The 22,681-nt window shown below is 43.8% G+C and overlaps 1 protein-coding gene across 3 annotated transcripts in view; it reads right to left on the reverse strand.

Annotated features, from left to right (window-relative positions):
- LOC142789045 (juvenile hormone acid O-methyltransferase-like) overlaps window positions 1–16,562 on the reverse strand; it is a 34,495-nt gene extending 17,933 nt beyond the window's left edge. For 2 of the 3 annotated variants that reach the window (XM_075884990.1, XM_075884984.1), the window contains exon 1: window positions 16,423–16,562. In XM_075884990.1, the coding sequence (XP_075741105.1) occupies window positions 16,423–16,467 (45 nt within the window). In that variant the 5' untranslated portion in view covers window positions 16,468–16,562. Of the gene's footprint in view, window positions 1–9,419; window positions 9,477–16,422 lie in introns of all 3 variants that reach the window. The other variant, XM_075884987.1, reaches the window with a different exon arrangement.
- Between the last annotated feature and the right edge of the window lie 6,119 nt (window positions 16,563–22,681).

Below are 22,681 nucleotides of genomic sequence, written 5' to 3' on the forward strand. Positions count from 1 at the left end.
AAGCTTGTAACTTGCTAATTTGTGGAGAGTGGTGACACAGGGTGCTACAGGCCCGGCCACTTGTGAAATGAACCAGAAAAGTTTGCATGTACCCAGCACGAAAACCGATCACATAATATTCCTCTCAGCCTGTGGTAGGTTTTATATGTAAGTATACATTTCATGTCTAAATTTAGATATTAGTTTAAAAACAGCCAACCGTATTAATTAAATTATGTATTGTGTATCTCGCAGACATAAATATAAATAAATATACACTTTCGTTTTCTCAGAAGCCTGATTGAGTGTGAAACTTGACAATGCACTTTTTTAGCTCCACGTCCAATTCAGCAGGGCGAAAAGGTTTTGGAAATCCATTCGAACACGTTCGTATTGCCTTGGCCAACCCTTTCCGTAGCATACTTATATTGCTTTTGTGCTATCTGCGTCATTACAAAACATTAGTTCAGCATGACTCTAACAACACACAAACAATACAATCCATGTGTAAGCTTGTGTCATTTTTCGCCGCCACAATCCTTGTATGTTGATCTACTCAATCGCTAATGATTTATTGAATCAGATCAGTCATTCAAATATCTTGACTTTGCCTTCTCTCGTGACCTGTCTCGATGTCACCACACTAAAAGCATCATTTCGGCTGCTCATAAATCACTATAATTTCTTACATGACCCTTACGTCATAATTGCGCCACATGCTTGCACATAAATCATTTTTCAGATCAAAGCTCATATGGTCAACTTCCATCTGGAGCCCCCATACAACATGTAGTACAAGGTGACTCGCATCTCTTGAAATTTGGGTTCATTCATTCTGCATATTCATATTATATTAGCGTCTGAACTGTGAAGGCGGAATTCGGCTTCGAAACACTTGCTTCCCTCCAGCAAGTTGTCACCCTCTCTCTTTTTTGTATGTTTTATGTCAGTTCGATGCATAATCCACCGTACATGCCACCTTCTCCACACCTCGTCGCACTGATCATTCGCATCAAGTTGTACTACCATGTACCCGGACCACTACATTCTGAGCATCCTTTTTATACGAGTAGTAAAAGACTAGAAATACATTGACCATTTCAGCCATCATTAAGCAACCTACGTTTCCTGAAGCCTTTGAAAGCAACCTTTCATAATTTTATTGAACACGATAGCTTATGCTATAACCCTGAAGAGTTACATTTAAGAAACAAAGTGAAGAGCTGCCTGGCTAATTGTTGTTGTACGGAATTATGTTATTAAGCTGGTCAACAACATGGTCGATGGACGCAATAAACGTCGGCTGACTGAGGGCGTTACTTTACGGTACTCCTGCATTCCCGGTGGCGTTTGTTCACAAAGCACAACGGTAAAGGATTTCTTGAGCTCATTCACTTATATGAAACGACGTTAAAGAACAAAATGCGTTACTGTAAGAAATTTCTGTTTCGAAGTGCTTGGTATGGAGGGTTGTGGAATCCTTCAAAAGCGCGAGGGACGGCAAAGCTGCATAAGATGTAGAACATGGTGTTACCTAAATAAATTAGAATGAAGTATGACTCCATATTTCTATTTGCCAATGAAAACCGGTCTAAATTTTTTGCGCACTATTGCTGTGAAACACCCTTAATATACATTGTGCATAGCGCAGCTTCGGTTTAGGACGCGTCGAGGGCAATACAGAGGCCCGTAATGGCATACCGTGATCACCCAGTCTTGCTGTTTGAGAACAGAACTACTCAGTGTGGCCCTCCACCGAGCATCGAGTTTCTTTATTTATTTTATTATTTCCTGGAATGCCCAGTCAGGGGGTACTTGACGAGGGATGGGCATAACTTCTTGGCGATGGTTTCGATGAACGCCTTGAAAGATCTGCGGCTGGAGTGGTGCACAAAATAGACAGGAAGGCAATTCCAGTCATTCGCTGTCTAAACAAAAATTCATTTCAGGTTAGCGGAAGTGCTGAATTCGAGATGAAAAAAACTGGCTTCAAGTAGATTTGACGATGCGGAGTATGATGGCAGATTCAGATGTCAGCCTGATGAGGTCGGAGAGGATAGATGTCATGAGAACGCGGTTCAAGTATACAAGCAGTTTCAGCAAGATTTAAAGAGCACTCACATTTCAGCGCAGGTATGCGAGCATGCGATAAGCGGCCTTGTCTATTTTTTAAACGCTAATGATCGTAGTGAGCTTACTGTGTAAGTTAACAACAAAGTACTTGAGCGATGTAACAGCATATATTTCTGAGCCAGTCATGGCGCATCGAGAGGACGCGAACGATTTACGACGATGAAAAAAACACATGATACTGTATGTAACGTCAAACATTCCTTAAGAGAAACGTCAGACTGTAAGATCAGGATGACGCTCGAGTGAAACATCGAACGGCAAATGACGACGATACCAACAGCAAACAGACGAATTAAAAAGTGTGTGCTACGGTTAGGCAAGTCGTTAATGTATATTAAAAAAATCAGTGGTCCCAAATCAATGCTTGGTGATGCGCCGGAGAAAAACAGGTGATAAAGAAAAAAATGGCAGCATATTCACGGAGTGAATGATGAAGGGTGGGGCAAAGCATCCGTTCGTCCATTCATTCTTGCTTCCGTCCGTCCATGCGTGCGTCTGTGTGGCCGCCGGTGCGTCCACCCGCCCGTCCGTGCGTGCGTCTGTTTGTGCGTCTGCACGGTCATCTGTGCGTCCGGCCCTGCGTTCGTCCATTCATCCGCTCCTGCGTCCGTCCATGCGTTCATCTATCCGTGCAGCAATCCGTGCGTCCGTCCATGCATCTGTCTGTGTGTTCGTTCGTACACCCATTCACCACTCCAAGTACCACAATCTCGCATCTTTTCATTATATGTTCCTCATATAGAAGCACCACCATGCAGCGGAAATTCCAAGGAGCGAACGAGAGGAGGCACACGCACACTTTCTTACGGCTTGCGCTTCGTGTCTACTTTCCACCTTTAACCACCTAGAGTTCAAGGTATATACTAGTTAACTGTATTCATGGCACTGCGGCCCAACGCTCGCTAAACCTTTTATAAACCAAGGAGGTTTCGCCCAGCGAATATAACGCAGCAACCCCTTCTTGTCAGATAGTGCTCAATGTACATGCCAATGGCTGCTAAGGGGGAATGAGAGACAGGAGAATTCGGCTTTTAGTTGACGTGCAATCTACAAATTTTTATTGTTCAACAACGCGCAGAATAAATCTCGCACCGGAACCACTTTGGAGGTCAAAATGTAAGACTGGTTACACACTACCACTAATACTACGAGTAAGAGGAACGAACGGGTGCCGCTATAAGGAGCTTCGCCTTTAAAAGAGTGCTCGTTAGCGGGACCGAATCGATGGGGTTAGGATGAGTGTTGCAGAGTCAGTCATGAATAGGAGTGTTGACATTTAATCGTGAGTTTGAAAAAGAGCCCTTTGCTAGGGACCTTATCAAATGATTATTGAAAAGGTTGGAAGGAGATGTTAATGTGTACGTTTTGATAGGCGTGAGCGAGTATGTCACTGATGAAGTGATTAAGGTGAGTTTTTCAGATTATACCATCTTGAAAACCATGCTAACAGATTGAAGAAAACAACAGGTGGTTAAAATGCCACGTGAGAATAGGTTATACGTTTTATTTGTTTAGAACAAAAATATAGATGAGAGAAATTGGATTATGAGTATTGCAAAAAGATGATGATCCTTTTTTCGGCACTGGAACTATTTTTTAGTAACTTTCAATCTTGCCTTCAGTTGACCAGGGTTGCTGAAAGATGTCACCGAAAGGTACTAGTAACGTGTTTAGTATCTAGCAATGCACTATTGATCGCGATGATAACAGTTCAAGATGTTATATTAGGAGCCTCATTAATTTAGCAACACGACTTACTTGGAAAGTTGTATCAGACATAGGTGGGCTGTCGAGGCAAGAAGATTCTAGACGGCCAGTACAAGGCTATAAATAAATACGCGGGAAAAACATTGCATTGCGTGCAGTGATATGCTGTCTGGAAGGGACTGTTTGCCGACATTAGCTGGCGACAATGGCATATGCGCGTCTGGGCTCGCTTCAGGATACTTAGCAACATTGGTGTCAGCGTTTTATAAAGATCATTCGTTTAGCGGCATTTCCGCTGGTTTATCTGCCGTTGGGGAGTGTTGGGCTGCTGAAAGCAGCATCAGAAGATTATTTGGTTCACACACGACTGGTTGATTGAATAATTGATATGTGTACTTTAACGCCCCAAAACCAGCATATGATTATGAGAGACGCCGTACATAAGGACTGCAGAAATTTTGACCAACTAGGGTTCTCTGACGTGCACCCAAATCTAAGCATACGGGTCTACATCGTTTTTGCCTCCATCAAAAATGCAGCCGCCGTAGCCGAGATTCGATCCCGCACCCTGTGGGTCAGCAGTCAAGTACAGCCACAGCCACGTCTGCGTAGAGCATGCGGAAAGCCAGTTTTCGCTCTGAGGGTCGAAACCCCGAGGAAGTTTCGGGCTCTGAGTTGGTGTAACAGGAGCATGCGTGGCCTAGTTGTCAGGCTGAGCAAGTCATGGACTGATATTACCTGAAGGAATCACTTCGCAAAGTGAAAACCGGCTGCTGGCGTGCTCAACGCAGACGTGGCATTGACTGCACCTTAACCACTAGACTACCGCGGTGGGGCATACCCGACTGGGGGTTAAACAGTTATTAGCGTTCGGACAGTCCAACGAAAGCTACTTTAACCACACAAGGAAACGCTTCTTTTAGACGATAACACTTTGAATTATGACATAATTACACGTAGTATTATACCAACGTCACAGTGTCATTCCAACGCATCTGAAAAGCATAACCTGTGCTATACATCATCCTTTACACTAACGTCAGAAGCGTGTCGTCGAAACACGACCAATTCAAGATGTAGGTTCGTCTCGAGCACCTACAGTAACCTTTTAGTTATGAAATCATTGCTCGAATAATTCATCCATAAAACAGAGCTTGCTTCCATTTTTATGATAATTTCAACCTATTTGGACGAAGCGGTAAAGTTTAACGGGGTGGCGGCGCTATCATGGCATTTCACAAACCTCCTTAAAATGCGGCGAAATCAATAAAGGAACATAAATTTTCAATAATTGTACCGCTTCAATTGATGAATGGTAATAATAAAACTAATATTCATATATTATACTAATTTAATATATAATATATACAATAATATTATGTAATAATACATAATATTAATTATATCAGTGATAAGTTGATTAGAGCAGGGGTTAATTATGGTCAAGTTTCGACTTTGAAATTTCGCGCCGACAACTCCGCTCGTGACATCACGCATTTCAAACTGCATTTTTCATATATTGGTGACAATGGCTGAACGAAATTTTATGAGACTGAGTAGGTTAATACTACAGGCCCCTCAGAGCGCATAGAGGACATTGTACTTTATTTTTAGCGTCTCAGAACTTCGTATAATTTTCTACATGCCTCTGAAATGCAAGACGTCACTGTGTTTAGCGCCAGGATTCGGAATTGACGTAGCAACTCAGATTTTATTATCTAAAGGCTCCTCGCTTAAAAAAAAACGACTTTTTGGTAGACCGGTGCTTTTGGTATTGGGAAATTGTAATTCACTAATATATAAAAAAGATAGATTTTTTGTTTAATGTCCCCATAATTTTCCTACATCTTCGATATTCTTCAGTGTGCCACTACCTATACACTAAATGCCTTACCAGTGTTTGCAATTGCCGCTTACCCCGCTTCCCCCCAATGCAGAAACTTTTCTCCCCTGTTTTTTTTTTTGATTTTGCTACACAGTTGCTCTTCTTCAGAAACAGCAACTTCTATGGTATAACACAATCTGTGCGAATGCTGATATTAGAGATAAGAAAAAAATTTTCATGCACCTTTCTTAACACTTGCCTTACTCTTGGACTGGCGCAAGTTGTATTGGCACTATCGGGAAGCAATTCGTGAAGAAAGTCAGCAGCATACTCGACGTGATTTTACCAGCTCACCCCATAACTCATTTTCAAGGATGAAGTAATTCTTTAGGTACTGCATGCCGAAATGAATTGTCAGCTTTCCATGAGCAAGACAAGAGCACATTGGTGCGTTACAATAAAGGTGGTTGCGATATCATTATTGCCACAATCAGTGAATGACTTCTACAGCTCATGTACGACAGGATTTCTGAAGTTTACTGGAGTCTGAAATTTTCTTCCTAAACATGTCGAAGTGCTGGAGTAAATGCTGAGTTATGTGTTCGTCTATCTAAGGAACGCTACGGGTTTAACCCTCTTTTCCTGAAATCAGAACACCTGCCTACATCTGTTGCTATTAATCGCTTTATAAAGGATAGAACGTGCAGAGCGCTGTGTCCTAGAGTACCGCGCCGCATTCTGTGGTGTGCTAAAATAGGATTTGAGCACATATTGACAAGATCGGAATTTCGTATTTTTTTGAGACATTTTAGGGAGCCTATTTGTGCGCAAAAATGTGGGCACTGTTTGTACTTAATTATAGGACAACGAATATAACTGCGAATGTCTTTTAAAGTGAGATGTTAGAGACTGTTAGGTATAGGCAATTTATAGGCGTGTGGTTACGGCAAGATTTGTCCTGAATTGAAAACTTAAGTAAGCTGGCAGTATAGTTCAATAAAAGTGCTGAACGTATGCACAAACTGGTGCCCTGCTTACAACAGCGGTTTAAGAAAACTTTACAATAACCCCAATCTACTTCCGCCTCAGTTACTACTAGATCATCTGGGGATAACGACGGCTGATCATTATGAAATATACGACCACAGAAAAACAAAACGGCCACCCGCGAGGTATCCGCGCACGTCCGCTATTCCCAAGCATGTTTGAATATAACCTAACCAAATCTATTATCTCCACAAAAAACATAATCTTAATTTTTGTGTATTTTAATGATAGTGAGCTTTCTAAGGGAATAAATCAAGTGTGATTTCTATGACTAGGGTCAGCAGCCGAGCCCCTTAACCATGGACAAGCAACAGTAATAATTGTGGCTGTTTGTTTTCTTTTATGTGCTCCTTTTTATTTCTCCCTCTCTTTCGAGTCCCACATTCACCAACCCCAGTGTAGGTTAGCATATCGAACACTGGAATCTTGTTGACGTTTCGGCCTTCCTGTTTTCTCTCTTTCTCTCCAAAATCTGGTGTACGAATTTTTTGAGGAAAGGGCATGTATATGTTCAAGTGAAGTAATAGTGCTGAAGAAATAAATAATTTGCGGCACATTTTTCTTGCTCAATATTTCAGTGGACTTGATCTCAAACGTGTAGTCAACCACCCAACTTGCGGACCAAGAAAGCGCGGGGTCACTAGCCTCTCCGCGATATTTTTACTACGTCAGTGGTGATCGGCATGAGCGAGACGCCCAAGAGGTATCTCTGTCCCAAACGAGGGCACCACTGTTTTCCCACTGCGCACAAATATTTTCTATCTTTCTCTTGATAATACGACCTTCCCTTCGTCAGCCATGGCTAAGTGCCTTTGTCTCAAGATCAGTATATCATTATAATTATCTTTTCTCGTGACTCTCGGCGCAAAGTGTAACCAAACAAAGTACACTCTACGTGAAGCACATCCTCATTTTGCTATCAAGAAATACATAGGACTCCCTCAAGGTAAGTGAACGCTACGCCTGAAAAGAAGCGACTTAAATCGTGATCAGTGTCGATCCGAATTAACCACGATCGAAGTTAGGTGCTGCTGCACGATCACTTTTAATCACAATCAGGCATGATCGGGATCAAGACTATCGTGAGCCGCGCATCGGTATCTGCCTGAGAGATCGCGATTTTGCTGTCGTCTGCACCCCCTAGCCGAGCTTGTTGAAAGCACAACAAACAAGAAAATTGAGCACAGTTCAATAAAAACGCTTTAGGACAGCTAGAAGCTTACAAAAAGGCAAATTGTAAACTGTTTACATGAGAACAATATCTCAAGTAATGCATATTTTAGGATGCGCATCGACCGCATGTAGTTACGGGAGAAGCAGACGACAAGCAGACGACAAGCAGTCGACCGTTGCCTTCAACGCTTAGTTCAAGTCTCGCCCAGTCGGAGCTGTTCAAGCACCTGGAAGCAAACTGATTATGAGTGTCACAAGCCTTTCAACTACGTCGCAACGTACGCGCACTTCGTGGTATAATGAAGATATCTTTACAGTAATTGACCGCTAGCAGAAACGAATGGAACGGACTTGAGGCGTCAGAAGTAAAACACTGGTGGGTACAACAATATTGACGCTTCGCTGTGACTAGAGGGCTACGAGCGGGGGCTATCAAAAATAAAAACTAAGGTTAAGAATCTCACACAACAATACAGGTAAGTGCTAGGAAAATTTTATCAAATGATGGATTATTGAAATGACTCTTGTAAAGGAACGCGAAGTTTTTGACATTCGAGCGGTTCTTGCACGTATAGCATTGCTGATGAGGGCTCTATAGATATACCGTACGCCGACTTTAGTCAGTAGCATGTTTTACGGCACGCAAATGCCACCTGGGGCATTTCATCTGACCCAAGCTCGAACCGGATTAGCTTGGGCCGTGTAGCAACGGTCATAAAGTTGATCAAAATCAAGAAAACTGATCCAGATTACCCTGATCGCGATTATAAGTGCCCGTATGACACCGGTATAAGACTGTTCTCAGCAGCAGAAAAGTTATGTGGCATTGAATAAAAAAGAAACTTTTTTTGGCCTAGCACTTGGATTGATGGTAAATGGCGCGCCTCGAGGCGGCATGGTTGGCGCCTTAGCACAAAGCTCCTGAAAAAAAAAAACGAAAGTTGTGCGGATAGTATCCACTTACGGGCTGCACCAGTATCATGCGCTTTGTAGATTGCAAATGAAAACAGTTATGAGCCTCTCCAAACACGGCCTTTGGCCAGAGTGGTATGGCGCCGTGAGAAGTAGTGCTACTAAGTAGAAAAGTGGACAGGGTCTGCGGAATATAAAGAAGTAAAACATAAGGATAAATAGGAAGTTGTAATGTACTATACGAAAGAAGGTATCGTAGCTTTGTGATTTCTAACGAAGTACTTTTCGACAAAATGCGGCAGATAATGAATGTGTACAGTACACGAAGGGCTCAAACTTGATGGCAGACAACTAGAAACTCAGCAGCGCAAAGAAATCGCTGGTTTTGAAGAGTGATGCGCAAGCTCTCTAGAAGGTCCTGCAAGCGCCATCTTGCCTCCACGCTTGTGGTTTATTGACAGGATGGATGCGTGGTGTTGGGTCTACCGAGCTTGAGTGTGGTTGTTTAGCGGTGCTTGTTTGAAAATTTGGATAAAGCACACCGAAAACACACGGACACAAGAGGCTCACCAAGATAGCGCGTACTCCAACTGGCTAAATTCGCCATCTTGTACAGTGGTTCTGCTTGCTTAGGTATGCTTACCTGTTGTTCCAGTGGGAGCAAAACGAGGTAAAACACCATATAAAGCGGTTGTCACACCTGCGGGACAGATTTGAAATTTTGTAAAGGACGCCAAGGAGGGGCGAGTGTGTGCATGATTGCCATTTGATTCGCACTGCTTTCACTCGTGGCGGAAGAGTGGTTATGGTGCTCAGCTGCCTACTAGAAGGCCACAAATTTGGTCACAGCCGCACTGGCCTCATCTGAATGGAGGTAAAGTGCTAAAGACGAGTGTACTACACAAATTCTATGCACGTTTTAGGACACGATATTGTCAAAATTTCTGGAGCCTTTCACTGCGGCATCCTTCATATTCATGTCTTGGTTTAGAAACCTCAAATACCACATAATATTGTGGCACGCTGCTCAAACACAAATATAAGCGCACAGAACGAACACACGGAGGCACGCAAGATGAGTCGAGTGTATTTCGCATGCCCCAATGCACAGCGTGCACGTCCTCGCGGTTTGTCGACGCATTCTCTGCTCTTGTGCTGTATAGCTTTCACCGTCATTGTCTGCTGTCTACGCCTCTTCAGTTTCTTAGCTTGTTGTCTCCGGCGTGAACGCGATAAGACGTTTGTTAGAGCCACTTGGGTGCCCTCTAGAACACTTAGCGGGGTCTTATTTGCGGATAGTCAAGACGATATATAGCAGCTGGAAGATATAAGGGGAAGGGAAGGCAAGGCTCTAGGACCAGGGTTTAGTGCAACGAAATGTGAATTGCTTATATCTGATGATCACGAAGACCTGGCGGTCTCAATATAGGGCCATGATATACCCAGGGTAAGCGAGTACAAGTACCTTAGAGCATACAAAATTATATAGAGGAATAGATATGCGGAGGTACACAAAAAACATTGGCAGCAAAGGGAAAGAGTAATGCTGCAATAACGAAGCACGCAGCATTATAGAGATAAAAAACGTACAAAATCTTTCGAGATCTGTGAAAAGGCGTAATAGTTCCAAGGCTTACATTTGGGAACTCAGTGGTGTGCATGAAGTCAGAGGTGCAATCAGGAATATATGTGAATCAAATAATGTGGGGGTCACAGGATTGAACTCTGGCTGCGGTGGTTGCATTTTCGATGTCGGTGAAAATGCTGTAGGCCCATGTACTTAGACTTAGGTGCACGTTAGACAACCCCAAGTGGTCGAAATTTCTGGAGTCCTCCACCACGGCATCTCTCATATTCACATGGTTGTTTTGGGAGGTTCAATTCGACATGTCATCAAAGGACAGTGGTAGCCTTGCGTTGGGCACTTGGGGGAGACGTTAAATGAGGCTGTAAAGGAGGATATGAAATGGAGATGCTTTGAAGTTAGAGAAACTCAGATTAACATAGATTTGAAGAGAGGCTTAGGAAATTGAAGGAGAGTAGATGGGCGTGGGGTAATGTTTCACGTATTTTTATAGGCAGAGCGTGGGCATAAAGTGGAGAAAAATAACTAGGATGCTGACCAATAAATATACAGCTGGCAATGTGGGTGATATGGCAACAAGGAGCATAAAGCGAAAAGTCAGAGTGGCGAAGAGGATTCTCGCAGTGGTCACCGACATTAAAGAGCGACTTGTATATACGAAGACGGCGTCGCCGCATGAGAGCGCTTTGCCAGCTGCACCGTCTCTATTAGTTTTGTTTATACTTGTCAGCTCAATTATTGCACCCAGAACGCAATCCAGCATAGCCTGCCTCCGAGGAGCACATGAATTAGAGGTAAACAGTTGCACCGTAAATAAAATATCACAGCATGAAATAAAACTGTTTTAGTGGACTGCGTAAAATTGCAAAGTGGGAATGACAAGTGACGTAGCTAAGAGGGCACACCCTGGCTCCCCCAAAATATTTTTCACCATAGCAAACACACCGAAAAATGACAACTTCAAGCGGGTGCCTCTCTTCCCCGCCCATCGAAAAAATACTTCCTAGGCCCTTGAGGCGAACGGTCTCAATTCGAGCGTAACTACGCGCACGGTAGCTGTGACGACACTTGTTAAGATAAGCTTAATCATCATACTAAGAGGTGTTTCGCGTGAAAACCACAATCTGTTTATGAGACACGTCCTAGTGAAGTACATGTGGCACAGTAAACTTGACATTAAGCACAAGAATAACAGCCCTGAAAAGGGGGACCACAGACTACACGAATAAAATGGGAGACTTTAACTTGGCTATAACTATTCATTCAACTCCTTATGATGAGCTTAAGGGACACGAGTTCATGTTAGTTGTGTATCCGATATCTGATGATGTTAGGTGGATGATAGACAGACACATAGTCTACACCTTTGTTCAATTCAAACGATTTTGGTCCCTGTTATTGTCATAATGCCATGCATGATGCAATCCAACGCACGGCATCTATTGCAATATTTACATTTTGCCCCCTTGAAATTCCTCGACTTGATACCGAAATGTTGTGCATTAAGGCACAATGATCTACTGACCTCAAGTCTCTAAGACCGGTCGTTGTTTCATTTTGCTGACACCATGAGAAACGCGCAAACACTCACCTTTAAAATCTAGAGGACATTAGAGATAAATGAAGTGCTGCGCCCACACTAGGGAAGGACTTACGTAACTTGCCGCTGGCGGACAATGTAACGGAATCTCGTATTCTTATGACATTTCCCCAAAGCGAATGTTACACACTGCTCAACACAGCATCAGTGTGCCCTTTCTGTGTGTGCGCTTGCTTGGGAGTCGCCGGCTGAGAGCTTGTTATCCAGCTAATGATTGCACGTAATGGAGACTTTCAGTGAAAACCTTGCAAACGGAAATCCCGGCAGTGACAAGTGTACGTGTTGGTGTATAGGGTCAAGAGCGCTTTGTTGCATAGTATCAACCCTGTCAACCCTGTCTAGTCGGCCCCTCGAACTTTCATATCTTTGTTATTGTAATATATATATATATATATATATATATATATATATATATATATATATATATATATATATATATATATATGTATATATATACAGTCCCTGCTGTCAGATGTTGCACCGTTACAGCCACAGCAAGTGCTAAAATGAAAATTTCAGTCGAAGTAAAGGCTGATGTGCCCTGGCCACTTCCTAAGCGTGCAGTAGTGACAGGCTCGTTCTTCGCTGTTGTAGTGAAGCCTTCGAACTCTGAAATGGGTCGAACTCTTGAGTACCTTCTAGTGGGGCTACCCCACAAGGACGCCGCTCGCGCTTTGAGTCCATGCTTGGCCGTGACTGTCGCCATTGCAGATGATCGCTGGTTGCCGGCTAATAAACGCCTTAACAAATTGGTGGAGTGCTGCATTCACTTTCGATGCCCTCGGAGCTTTCATCACGTACCCTACCATCTACCATGTGCCACGACGCCTCCCAGCAAACGTTTCCTCTCATGCCGCCCCCTTGTCCCGGTGTGTCCAGGATCCATGATCCACCCATCTTCACTGGCGCATCAGATTTCGCAACCTGGTCCGATTTAAGACCACTGCAATGAACGTTTTCGGCCTCCCTGCCGTTCGTAAGCTGCAAGCCAAGCAGCGCTTACGTGAACGCGCTCAGCAGGCTAGTGAGTCATTCACCAGCTATATTGTAGATGTCCTGGACTTATGCAACCAATCCAATCACACCATGTTCGAGTCTGACAAGATTCGAAACATCATGAAAGGCATTGACGATGCTGTCTTCACGATGCTGCTCGCCAAAAACCCCGGCACAGTGGCTGACGTCATCACACTGTGCCAGAGCTACGAGGAGCTCCGCCTGCAGCGTTCGACGACCCGTCGCTCCCCACCACGAGCTACAACACTTGCTCGCTTGGAGGTCAGTTGTGACCAAGTGGTGTTGATGGCAGACCTCAAGTCCTTCATCCGTGAGGAAATCACGTGCCAGTTCTCTCTCCTACCCTTTGCCCACCTACCGGCTGCTCAACAATCGGCCACTACCCTTCTCCCTCCCATCTGTCGAGTGATTGGGCAGCAAACAAATAAGTTACTTATCTAAATAAATAACAAAAGGATAATTAAATCGCCCCGCTGAACTACTTGCTCTCTGATCCATCCGCAACATCACCCACGCGTGCCTTGCGTCATCGAGCTCATCATTTCGCCATCCGTGATGGCCTCCTACACCGACACAATTACGACGCCGATAGCCAGCAGTGGTTACTCGTGATATCCCGCAGTCTGCGTCAGAGATATGCGAATCTTTTCATTCTGATCCGTAATGCGCGCACTCTGGGGTATCCAAAACTTACCACCGCATTCGACAACGCTACTTCTGGCGCGGGATGTACCGCTACGTGCAGCAATGTGTTCCTTATTGCCTCGCTTGTCAACGCCGCCAACCGCAAGGTAACGTTTGCAGACACTCCGGTCTGCAAACGTTACCTCGTCCTGACTGTCCGTTTGGGCGCGCAGGTATCGATTTGTATGGACCACTTCCTCTGAAGTCGGCTGGTAACCACTGGGCCAACGTTGCCGTAGACCATTCAACGCGACACGCCGAAAACACCGCTGTCCCTGCGGCTACTGTGCGCGATATTGCGTCCTTCCTACTGCGTCAATTCATTCTGCACCACGGACCACCCCAAGAGCTTCTCAGTGATCGAGGCCATGTCTTCTTGTCGAAAATCGTCGAAGCCATCCTGACGGAGTGTCATTCTGCCCACCGCAAAAGTACTGCTTATCACCCGGAAACGAATGGCCTCACCGAACGCTTCAACCGCGCCCTCAGCGACATGCATTTGATGTACGTCGCCGCCAACCACTCGAATTGGGATGATATACTGCCCTTCATCACCTACGCCTACAACACTGCCCCTCAGAGCACGACCAGTTTTTGACCTTTCTTCTTGCTGTACGGAAGGCATTCTTCGCACACCCTGGAAAACATACTCCCGTACACGCCGGATCCATCTGAGTGTGCACCTATGTCTGAGACAGCAAGGCTTGCTGAAGAGTGTCTCGAGCTCTCCAAGACTTTTACGACGCATGAGCAAGAGCGGCAGAAGAGTAATCATAATGGCTCCACCACTTCTGAGCTCATGTTTCTTTCTGGTGTGCTTCTATGGCTCTCGATTCCGACCTCTGTAGCTGGCCTCTCTTCCAGACTACTTCCCAAATACGAAGGCCCCTACCGTGTCATCGAGAGCACATCTCCGGTCAACTATCTGATCGAACCTGTCGAACAATCTTCGGACATGCACTGCCGCAGGCACGACATCGTCAAAGTAGAGTTCCTGAAAGCTTATTATGACCCGCTCATAGTAACAAACTGTTAGGTCGCCAGGCAGCTCCCTCTTTGACCCCGGGGCAATTGTAGCGAAGCCTTTGGGCTCTGAAATGGGCAGAACTCTTGAGTACCTTCTATTGGGGCTACTTAACAAGGACGCCGCTCGCGCTGAGAGTCCGTGCTTTGCCGTGACTGTAGCCTTAGAGTATAATCACTGGTTGCCGGCTAATAAACGCCTTAACACTTTGATAGAACTGCCATCATACCTCTGCACTATTGGCCAAACCAAGTCTCGCGACCTTTACGCGTTTCGCAAAGACGAATCGAAGCTGAAAGCCATTTTCACCTTGTTCTTTTTATTCTCAGTCGGTTGTAATGACCAGCTCTGCTCTCCCTGCCAACATATTTCGGAAACCACGATCGATAAAGCCACCGGGTGTGTTCGCACCTCCCTCGCGTAGCTTTGCAGTGCCTGTGAAATCATCCCACCTTTCACCAAGCAACAATGTCCCGTCATGACGCCATACTGATTTTCCGATGAGCTGACAAATTTTTGGCGACGTACGGTGATTGGAATGGAGGATTATGATTTTTCGTATGGCTTGTGTCGACGGTCATCTTTCTTCGAGTTTAATGAGGCATCAAAATTTTCCGCCAGAACAAGACGCCGCTATTGATGGCAATGATACTGATGACGATAAAGAACAAGCGCATTTCACACCACGCATTCTCTTTCTACCATCACGACACAGCACATGCTAGGTACCCAATATGTGCCATGACGATGACGTTGACACTGATGGCGATGAAGAAGATGACAATGATTGTCACGGACAGCGAGCGTCTTGTGCAGCAGATGACATCACCATATGCTATACGATGCGTTTCGTATAACTAAAAACAAGCAACAACCACTAGGGGAACGTGCTCAGATCTTTTCTTTGCTGTCTTCAGGCTAGATGAAACACTACAAAGCAGTAATAATGAAGGCAAAACAAAATTCACAGCTGAACACAACATACCAGCCAGGACCAATAAACATTGCGCATAACTGTCACTATTCGGCGTTAGTGTACATGCGTGAGTGGTAAGTGCCACGGGTGATTTGAGTGACATCGAACGATCCCTCCGCTTCGACCACTCATCAACATTCACTTTGTGGAAAGTTTTTTTCTTATAGACATCGACCTGTCATATTATTAATGGCTGGTAAAATTTTCGATGGTGCAAATCAAACGACCAAATAACGCACAAAATTTCAAGCTTTATATCTCTAGGAAACAGAATAGCCGTAAAGATTTGAGTCTGCGTTTTTATGTTATACAGCGAAACAATATATTTTGTGAACTTCAGTTGTGAACACCGTACCACTTCAGTGGCTGCGGGCAACAATGCCATTCATGCGGTCATACCCAGGAAATACTGAAATGTGGCAATCCTATGTGGCAAGCGAGTTCTATAAAGAGTGAAGTTGCCGTATCGGATTGAGATGATCTCTGACAACGCCTCCATCGAAAGAGCGACAATAATTGGAAAACAACGCATAATAGTGTGCGTGTTCCCAGCGCAATCTTCGAGGGTCGTATTTGTTTTCACACGCTCTGGGTACTTCGAACGCCACCTCCGCCGCCACCACTTTAACCCCCAAAATCGGCAGTCTATTCAGCAGCTCTGGTTGCTTGTTTCCGACCATTTGCTGCAAGGTCGTGTTTGTGTTTTCTTGTTTTTACGATCAACTAATCAAATTTTGTTACATCGAAGAGTTGCACTCACCTGAAGTGCTGTAACTAGTATGCAATAAACTTCCGTTTCACTCATGTTGTTAACACTCTTCGCTTGAACATTTCGTGGAACAGTGACACAACACCACGGGGATAGATTAAACGCGGCGATTTTTTTGCACTTGTGCTACGGACGCCTGTACGTTTGCTTCTGCGGCTTGTGTATCCGCGTACGGTGACAAGTTTCACCAAGCTCACGGTCTATCAACGCAATCTTCGATTTGGCACGCTCTTGTTATCGCTGTCTCTATCAGCGCTCCTTTTTTTATACAGCTCTTTGCTCTGTTACTTGTTTGTGGCGTGATCGCGATAAGGCTATCGGTACTCCGCAACACTTAGCGGGGCAACGCTAAAAGAGACGAACAAATACAGGGAGTACAGAAGTAGGACACCCCTCTTGTTTACTGATTTTCTTCGTCCATGTGCGTTCGCACTGCCCTGAAAAGCGTCAATGAATGAAACAACTTTATTGCGAGATCCTGCTACTGGTCCAGGCAAGACCGCTCAGGCAGAGGGTAGTCGACCTTGCCTTCCGGTAACCCCACTAGCCAGCTGAATAGGCCAGGTTTGATCTTGTAAATTGGAGCTGAGCAGCGTTGTACGCCGTTGATCCCGGAGAGCTTTTAGGGAGTCTGTAAGGTGCTTGCGAAACTCTCACTGCAGTGGCTTAGATAGGCCGCTAATATTTTTTACGTGCTTTACACATTGTCCGGGTAAATTTTCGGAAACATTCTTTGTAGCTGAGAAAGGCTGGGAAAAAATGGGTTTGTAGTTTCCGCCAATCTGTCGCCTGTTTTCTACCTAATTTTTGGAGAGGTGAGGAGAAAATCCACCTCTTGCGACGCTTTTGCGAGGTCAAGTCCTCTTCGGTTTGTTGCAGTGGTCGACGGAATTTTAAGGCAAGCTTTAAAATTTACCCTGAACCACATCATTCTCTCTTTTTTCTTTTCTCCGGTGTAAGTACCGACAGGTGAGTGCGTTCCACTTCTTGCAACTAATCCTTTAGATTTGCCTATATTTGTGTGTTCACCCCGCCGCGGGGGTCTAGTGGCTAAGGTATTCGGCTGCTGACCCGCAGGTCGCGGGTTCATATCCCGGCTGCAGCGGTTGCATTTCTGGTGGAGGCGGAAATGCTGTAGGCCTGTGTGCTCAGATTTGGGTGCACGTTAAAGAACCCGAGGTGGTCGAAATTTCCGGAGCCCTCCACTACGACATCTCTCATAATCAGATGGTGGTTTTGGGACGTTAGACCCCACATATCAATCAATCAATCAATCAATCAATCAATCAATCAATCAATCAATCAATCAATCAATCATATTTGTGTGTTCATTTTGACTTCGTAAAACGTAATGCGATGCCCCATTTTCCCCCTGGTATTGAGCAGATTTTGCATGGCTGTGGAGATTGATTGCTTGATATGAGGGGTGTTACATGCCAACACCACCATATGACTACGAGAGACGCCCTAGTGGAGGAGTCCGCAAATTCCGACCACCTGGGGTTCTTTAACGTGCACCCAAATCTGAGCACACGGGCCTACAACATTTCCGCCTCCATCGGAAATGCAGCTGCTGCAGCCGGGATTTGATCCCACGACCAGGCTATAGAGGTAAACATCTTCACTGTAACAAAGTTATCGCGACGCGCGAAACAAAAGAAAGATGGATTGGTGGCTCCGCTGCCAATTGCAAAAGTCAGGCCGCCTAAATCAACTTGACCGTCGCCACTTGCACGATTGCTGCCGCAGTATACGTTCCTCCGAAGTAAATCATCATATTCCAATTTCGTGTGCCTCAACACCCCGAGCTTGCTATTTTAGCGTGTTGTAGGGAAGTAAGACGCAATACACTTGGCATTCACAGCAATAACTGAGAAACATGACACTGTAGATGACGCCAAGAAAACACGTCAAATAAACTTAACCAACACTGATTGTTTTTTCTAGTTTAACTTGAGAGCCACGAGTTCGCATTTGTTGCAAATTCCCTTTCAGGCGTCATCGCTAAATTTAAGATGAACACCTATCGCATATCCTTTAGGCCATCTGCCGGGTTTGTTAAATTTATCGACCGCGTAGAATGCAAATGCGTTAATGCATTTTGTTCCCATCAAGATGTCCGGCTTGCTACCGCGAGCGGGCGCTTTTCAGCGCTACGCTATATACGACTACCAAGCTCCTACGCCCGGTGGTCATTGTATTCTGTTAAAGTATGAGTGAGTGAAAGAAATATGTAAGCTTATTTTGAAAGTGCGGGTGCCCTTGACAGAAGTTGAATGCTGTGCCTAAACTAGGGAAGGACATAATCTCTTGCTTAACAAAAACTGAAACTTCAAACTTAGCTGTACAGCCGTGGTAATGAAAGCTATGGCTATACAATTTGCAAGTTATTTTAAAAGAAGGTGCAGAATGCAATGAAGTGATTGACCCGATTGTTTGGTTGAGTAAGTAGTTAATCGTCAAGAACATTTCAACAGCGCAAGAAAAAAATAGTAACAGAAGAAAAGAGAGCTTCGTTCATCTCAGCTTTCTTTTGTTTTTCTGTTTTTTGTTTTTCGTTGTGTTCAAACTATCTGAACTATGCAATGAAGCTCAATGTTGCTTTAAAATTTTGGCTAGTATTTTCATTGTATTTTTGGAAAGCTTTTGTACTTAGGTACTTTTTTATAAGAATAACTGTTGGCACGGCAATTCACTGTGCAAAGGTAAACCAACGGCTTACAGAGGCTAAACTAAAGTGATCACATAACAAAAACAGGATTTGTGAAGTTTTTGCGTTTGTAGATGCATACAAATTGCCATTTGGGGATAACTCTTTTTACACTAAAATATACACATGCTTCTAATCTACTGTCTCAATTAGTTGTTATCTATGTATGTATGCATGCCACGAACGGAAATATATCAAAATTTTTTTCGGCCTGTGCCTTATCCCGAGATTAAAAACACGACCCCCTCTCCCCGTCAATGTTGTTTTGAGAAAAAAAGCAAACACCTTGAGAAGTAGACAAATACTTCCTGTCAACATGTTGAGAAAAATTAACCAAAATTATTTTTTAAAGCTACGAGTGTACCCAAGTGTGACAATATTCTTAAAAGATGAAAAAAAAATTATACCAGATAACTGCCAAATCTCAAAATTATCTTTCTCGAACAAACGAAGTGTCACTATATCGTAAGCTATCATGGCCTGTCCTCGTAGTATTGTGCCGAGACAATGAGTGGGTAAGTTAAAAAAGTAAACTTGCCTTCGAAATCCTGAGTGCATTTGAAAAAGGTCGATTGTCACACTGGCGCAAAAAAGGGCTCACATAACCTTCCGCGTGCAGGAAACCTTGCGCTTTGCCGGTTTGCGGTGATAGTATGCCGAAGACAGAGGTTCGTTGACCAACTTCCCGTCCTGAGTCGCGGTATCAGTGTTGCGTTTTTCCGTGTGCACTTGCGTGAGCGTCTAACACCGAGAGCTCGTTATCGAGGTGACCGCTGAACACACTAGAAGAACGGAAATAAAACGTTACACCCAGAAACCTCTGCAGCAACATGTGCTCCCGCTTGTATATTATCTCAAGCACATTCTCTGACGCCGCTGTGACGTTCGTAACAATCATTGACATAAAACGCATGCTGTCATGGCATACCTGCAGAGAATCTTCTTGCGCACAAGTGTCGGACATTGAAGTAAAAACGAGGGGGATTTGCAGTAAAGGATGTTCACTGCTAACGGAAGTATGTGCTTAATCAACAAATTAAAAGTTTTCTCCTCTTCTGGTATTGACGAAATCAACTCTAAATTCTTTAAGAATACAAAATATTTTTGTGCATCTTTTCTATGCTTGCTCTTCTCACAGTCAATTTTAACAGAACGTCTACCAGATGACTGGAAGAACGGGAAGGTCGTTCCAATTTTCAAATCAAGTAACAAAAACTTGCCAATAAACTACCGTCCCATATCTTTAACCAGCGCGCCCTGTAAAATTATGGAACACTTCATCAACACGCGTATTGCAGACTTTCTTGATTCAAACAGCTTTTTACATCCAACACAACATGGTTTCCGCAGAGCTTTCTCTTGTGAAACGCAACTGGCCTTATTTGTTCATGATTTGCATACTAACCTGGACTGTAAATTACACACCGATGCCGTATTCTCAGATTTTTCCAAAGCGTTCAACAAAGTAGCCCATTCTCTACTGTTACTAAAGCTTTCCCAGTTATACCTTCACCCGAACATACTAATTTTGATCAGAGAATTCCTCACAAACCGCTCCCAGTCTGTTAATATCAACAACCGTACCTCTAATCATGTTCCAGTAACGTCCGTAGTACACCATGGTTCGGTTCTTGGTCCCCTTTTATTCCTTATATACATAAATGACTTGCCTTCAAACCTAACCTGTAAAACCCGGCTGTTTGCTGATGACTGCGTTATATATGACACTGTTACTGACATTTCAAAAGTCATCCTTACAAGCGAACCTAAACTGCCTCCAAGAATGGAGCGAGCGCTGGCTCGTGGAACTTAACCCGAGTAAATGTAAATTCGTTTCATTCCATCACCACCACATGCCGCTTGTGTATCCGTACACAGTAATGCCACCCCCCAAGAAAATGTTCCGTCATTCAAGTATTTGGGCGTCACTCTTTGTAGCGATCTTTCATGGAACATACACGTCCCTATTATAATTTTATCTGCAAATGAAAATGGCGTTTCCTTAAACGCCATTTTGTCTTCCTTGGCGTTTCCTTATGGCGTTTCTTTGGCGTTTACTTAAACACCATAAGTGGCATTTCCTTAAACGCCATTTATGCCTCGCTCCACAACACGTAAAATTACAAGCATACAAATCCATCGTTCGACCTAAACTAGAATACGCATCGTCAATTTGGGACCCTTGACAATCTTATCTTACACATGCCATCGAATCGCTTCAAAACCGGGCCGCTAGATTTATTTACTGTTCATACTCTCCCACTGTCAGCGTACGTGTGTTGAAAGCAGAATCTGGTTTACTAGATCTAGAACTTTGCCGTCGTATTGCCAGCCTGTCATTGTTCCACAAAATGTTTCATAGTTCCTTGCATACCACACCTTATATCGTTCCCGCAACACGCATATCTCACCGCACGAGCCATATCTCACCACACGGTCACGTTCCCGGACTTCTACTTTCTCTGCCTCGTTTTTTCCACGTACCGCACCAGACTGGAATGGCCTTCCCCGTGAAATCGCAACCATTCCCTGCCCATCATCGTTCATAGAAAATATCAATAAGCACTTTCTATGTTAAATGTTTGGCTTCTATGTTTTGTCTTTATAATTACCCACCCCTTATGTAATACCCCCTCACGAGTCTTTAAGTGAATAAAATCAAATGAAATGAAGCCCCAGTAGGAACAAGTTCGGTATCTTCTAGTCATATGAATGTAATGTTTTAGGAAGCTTTTATAGAATATTGTTTTTACAAACTCAAGTTGTGTGAATATCCAAGACATTATCGCAGGGGAGACAGTTCTGGTACCATGTGCTGCCTGTATTACAGTGACAAGCAATTAAAAAGCAAACGTTATTATGAAGGCAAGTAAATTATGTGATTACTACAGTAAGTCAACACTTTAAAAGGAAATAGAAGGGACAAAACTGAAACAAAACCTGAGCGAATATATATTGTTGCTAAATATAAACTTCGAGAAAAACTATATAATTTCATACAGTTTGCAAGAAAAACGATTCGAAAACTTTGTTTGCATTAAAACTGCACGCATGTATTTTCTTGAAGTGGTCGTGCATTGTCAGAACCACACCGTGGTTTGAAAGATAGGGTGATGTTGACTGGTAAGGAAGATGTCAATGCCCGTTTGATTATAATTAATAAGGTAGAATAAGTTAGGTTTTGTGTGTTTTTTAGCTTTTAATGTTTGCCTGCCAAGCAATGCTAATGGCACTTTAAAAATGGTAAGTTACTGGAAACAAATCATTAAGCCTGACTTTTTTTATTGTGTCAAGAACTGCTAACTTGTGACCCAGACCACACAGGCGTAATCTAGAACACATTTATTCAGCATCTTTTTTCGATGAACTGAAATTTCTACGAATGAAGACAACGTTTAGGTTGCTTTGTTAGAAGAGAAAGATGTCTTCTCTTTGGCACGATTGAGATGCTTCTGTCAACAATGAAAAGGCAGGTGTAGGAATTGCGTCTGATTCCCTCGGCTGGTCTTTTTCAGTAAGGCTTCCAGATTTTACTCCTAT

The sequence above is a fragment of the Rhipicephalus microplus genome, chromosome 1 (genome assembly GCF_043290135.1).
Source record: "Rhipicephalus microplus isolate Deutch F79 chromosome 1, USDA_Rmic, whole genome shotgun sequence".
NCBI lineage: Eukaryota > Metazoa > Arthropoda > Arachnida > Ixodida > Ixodidae > Rhipicephalus > Rhipicephalus microplus.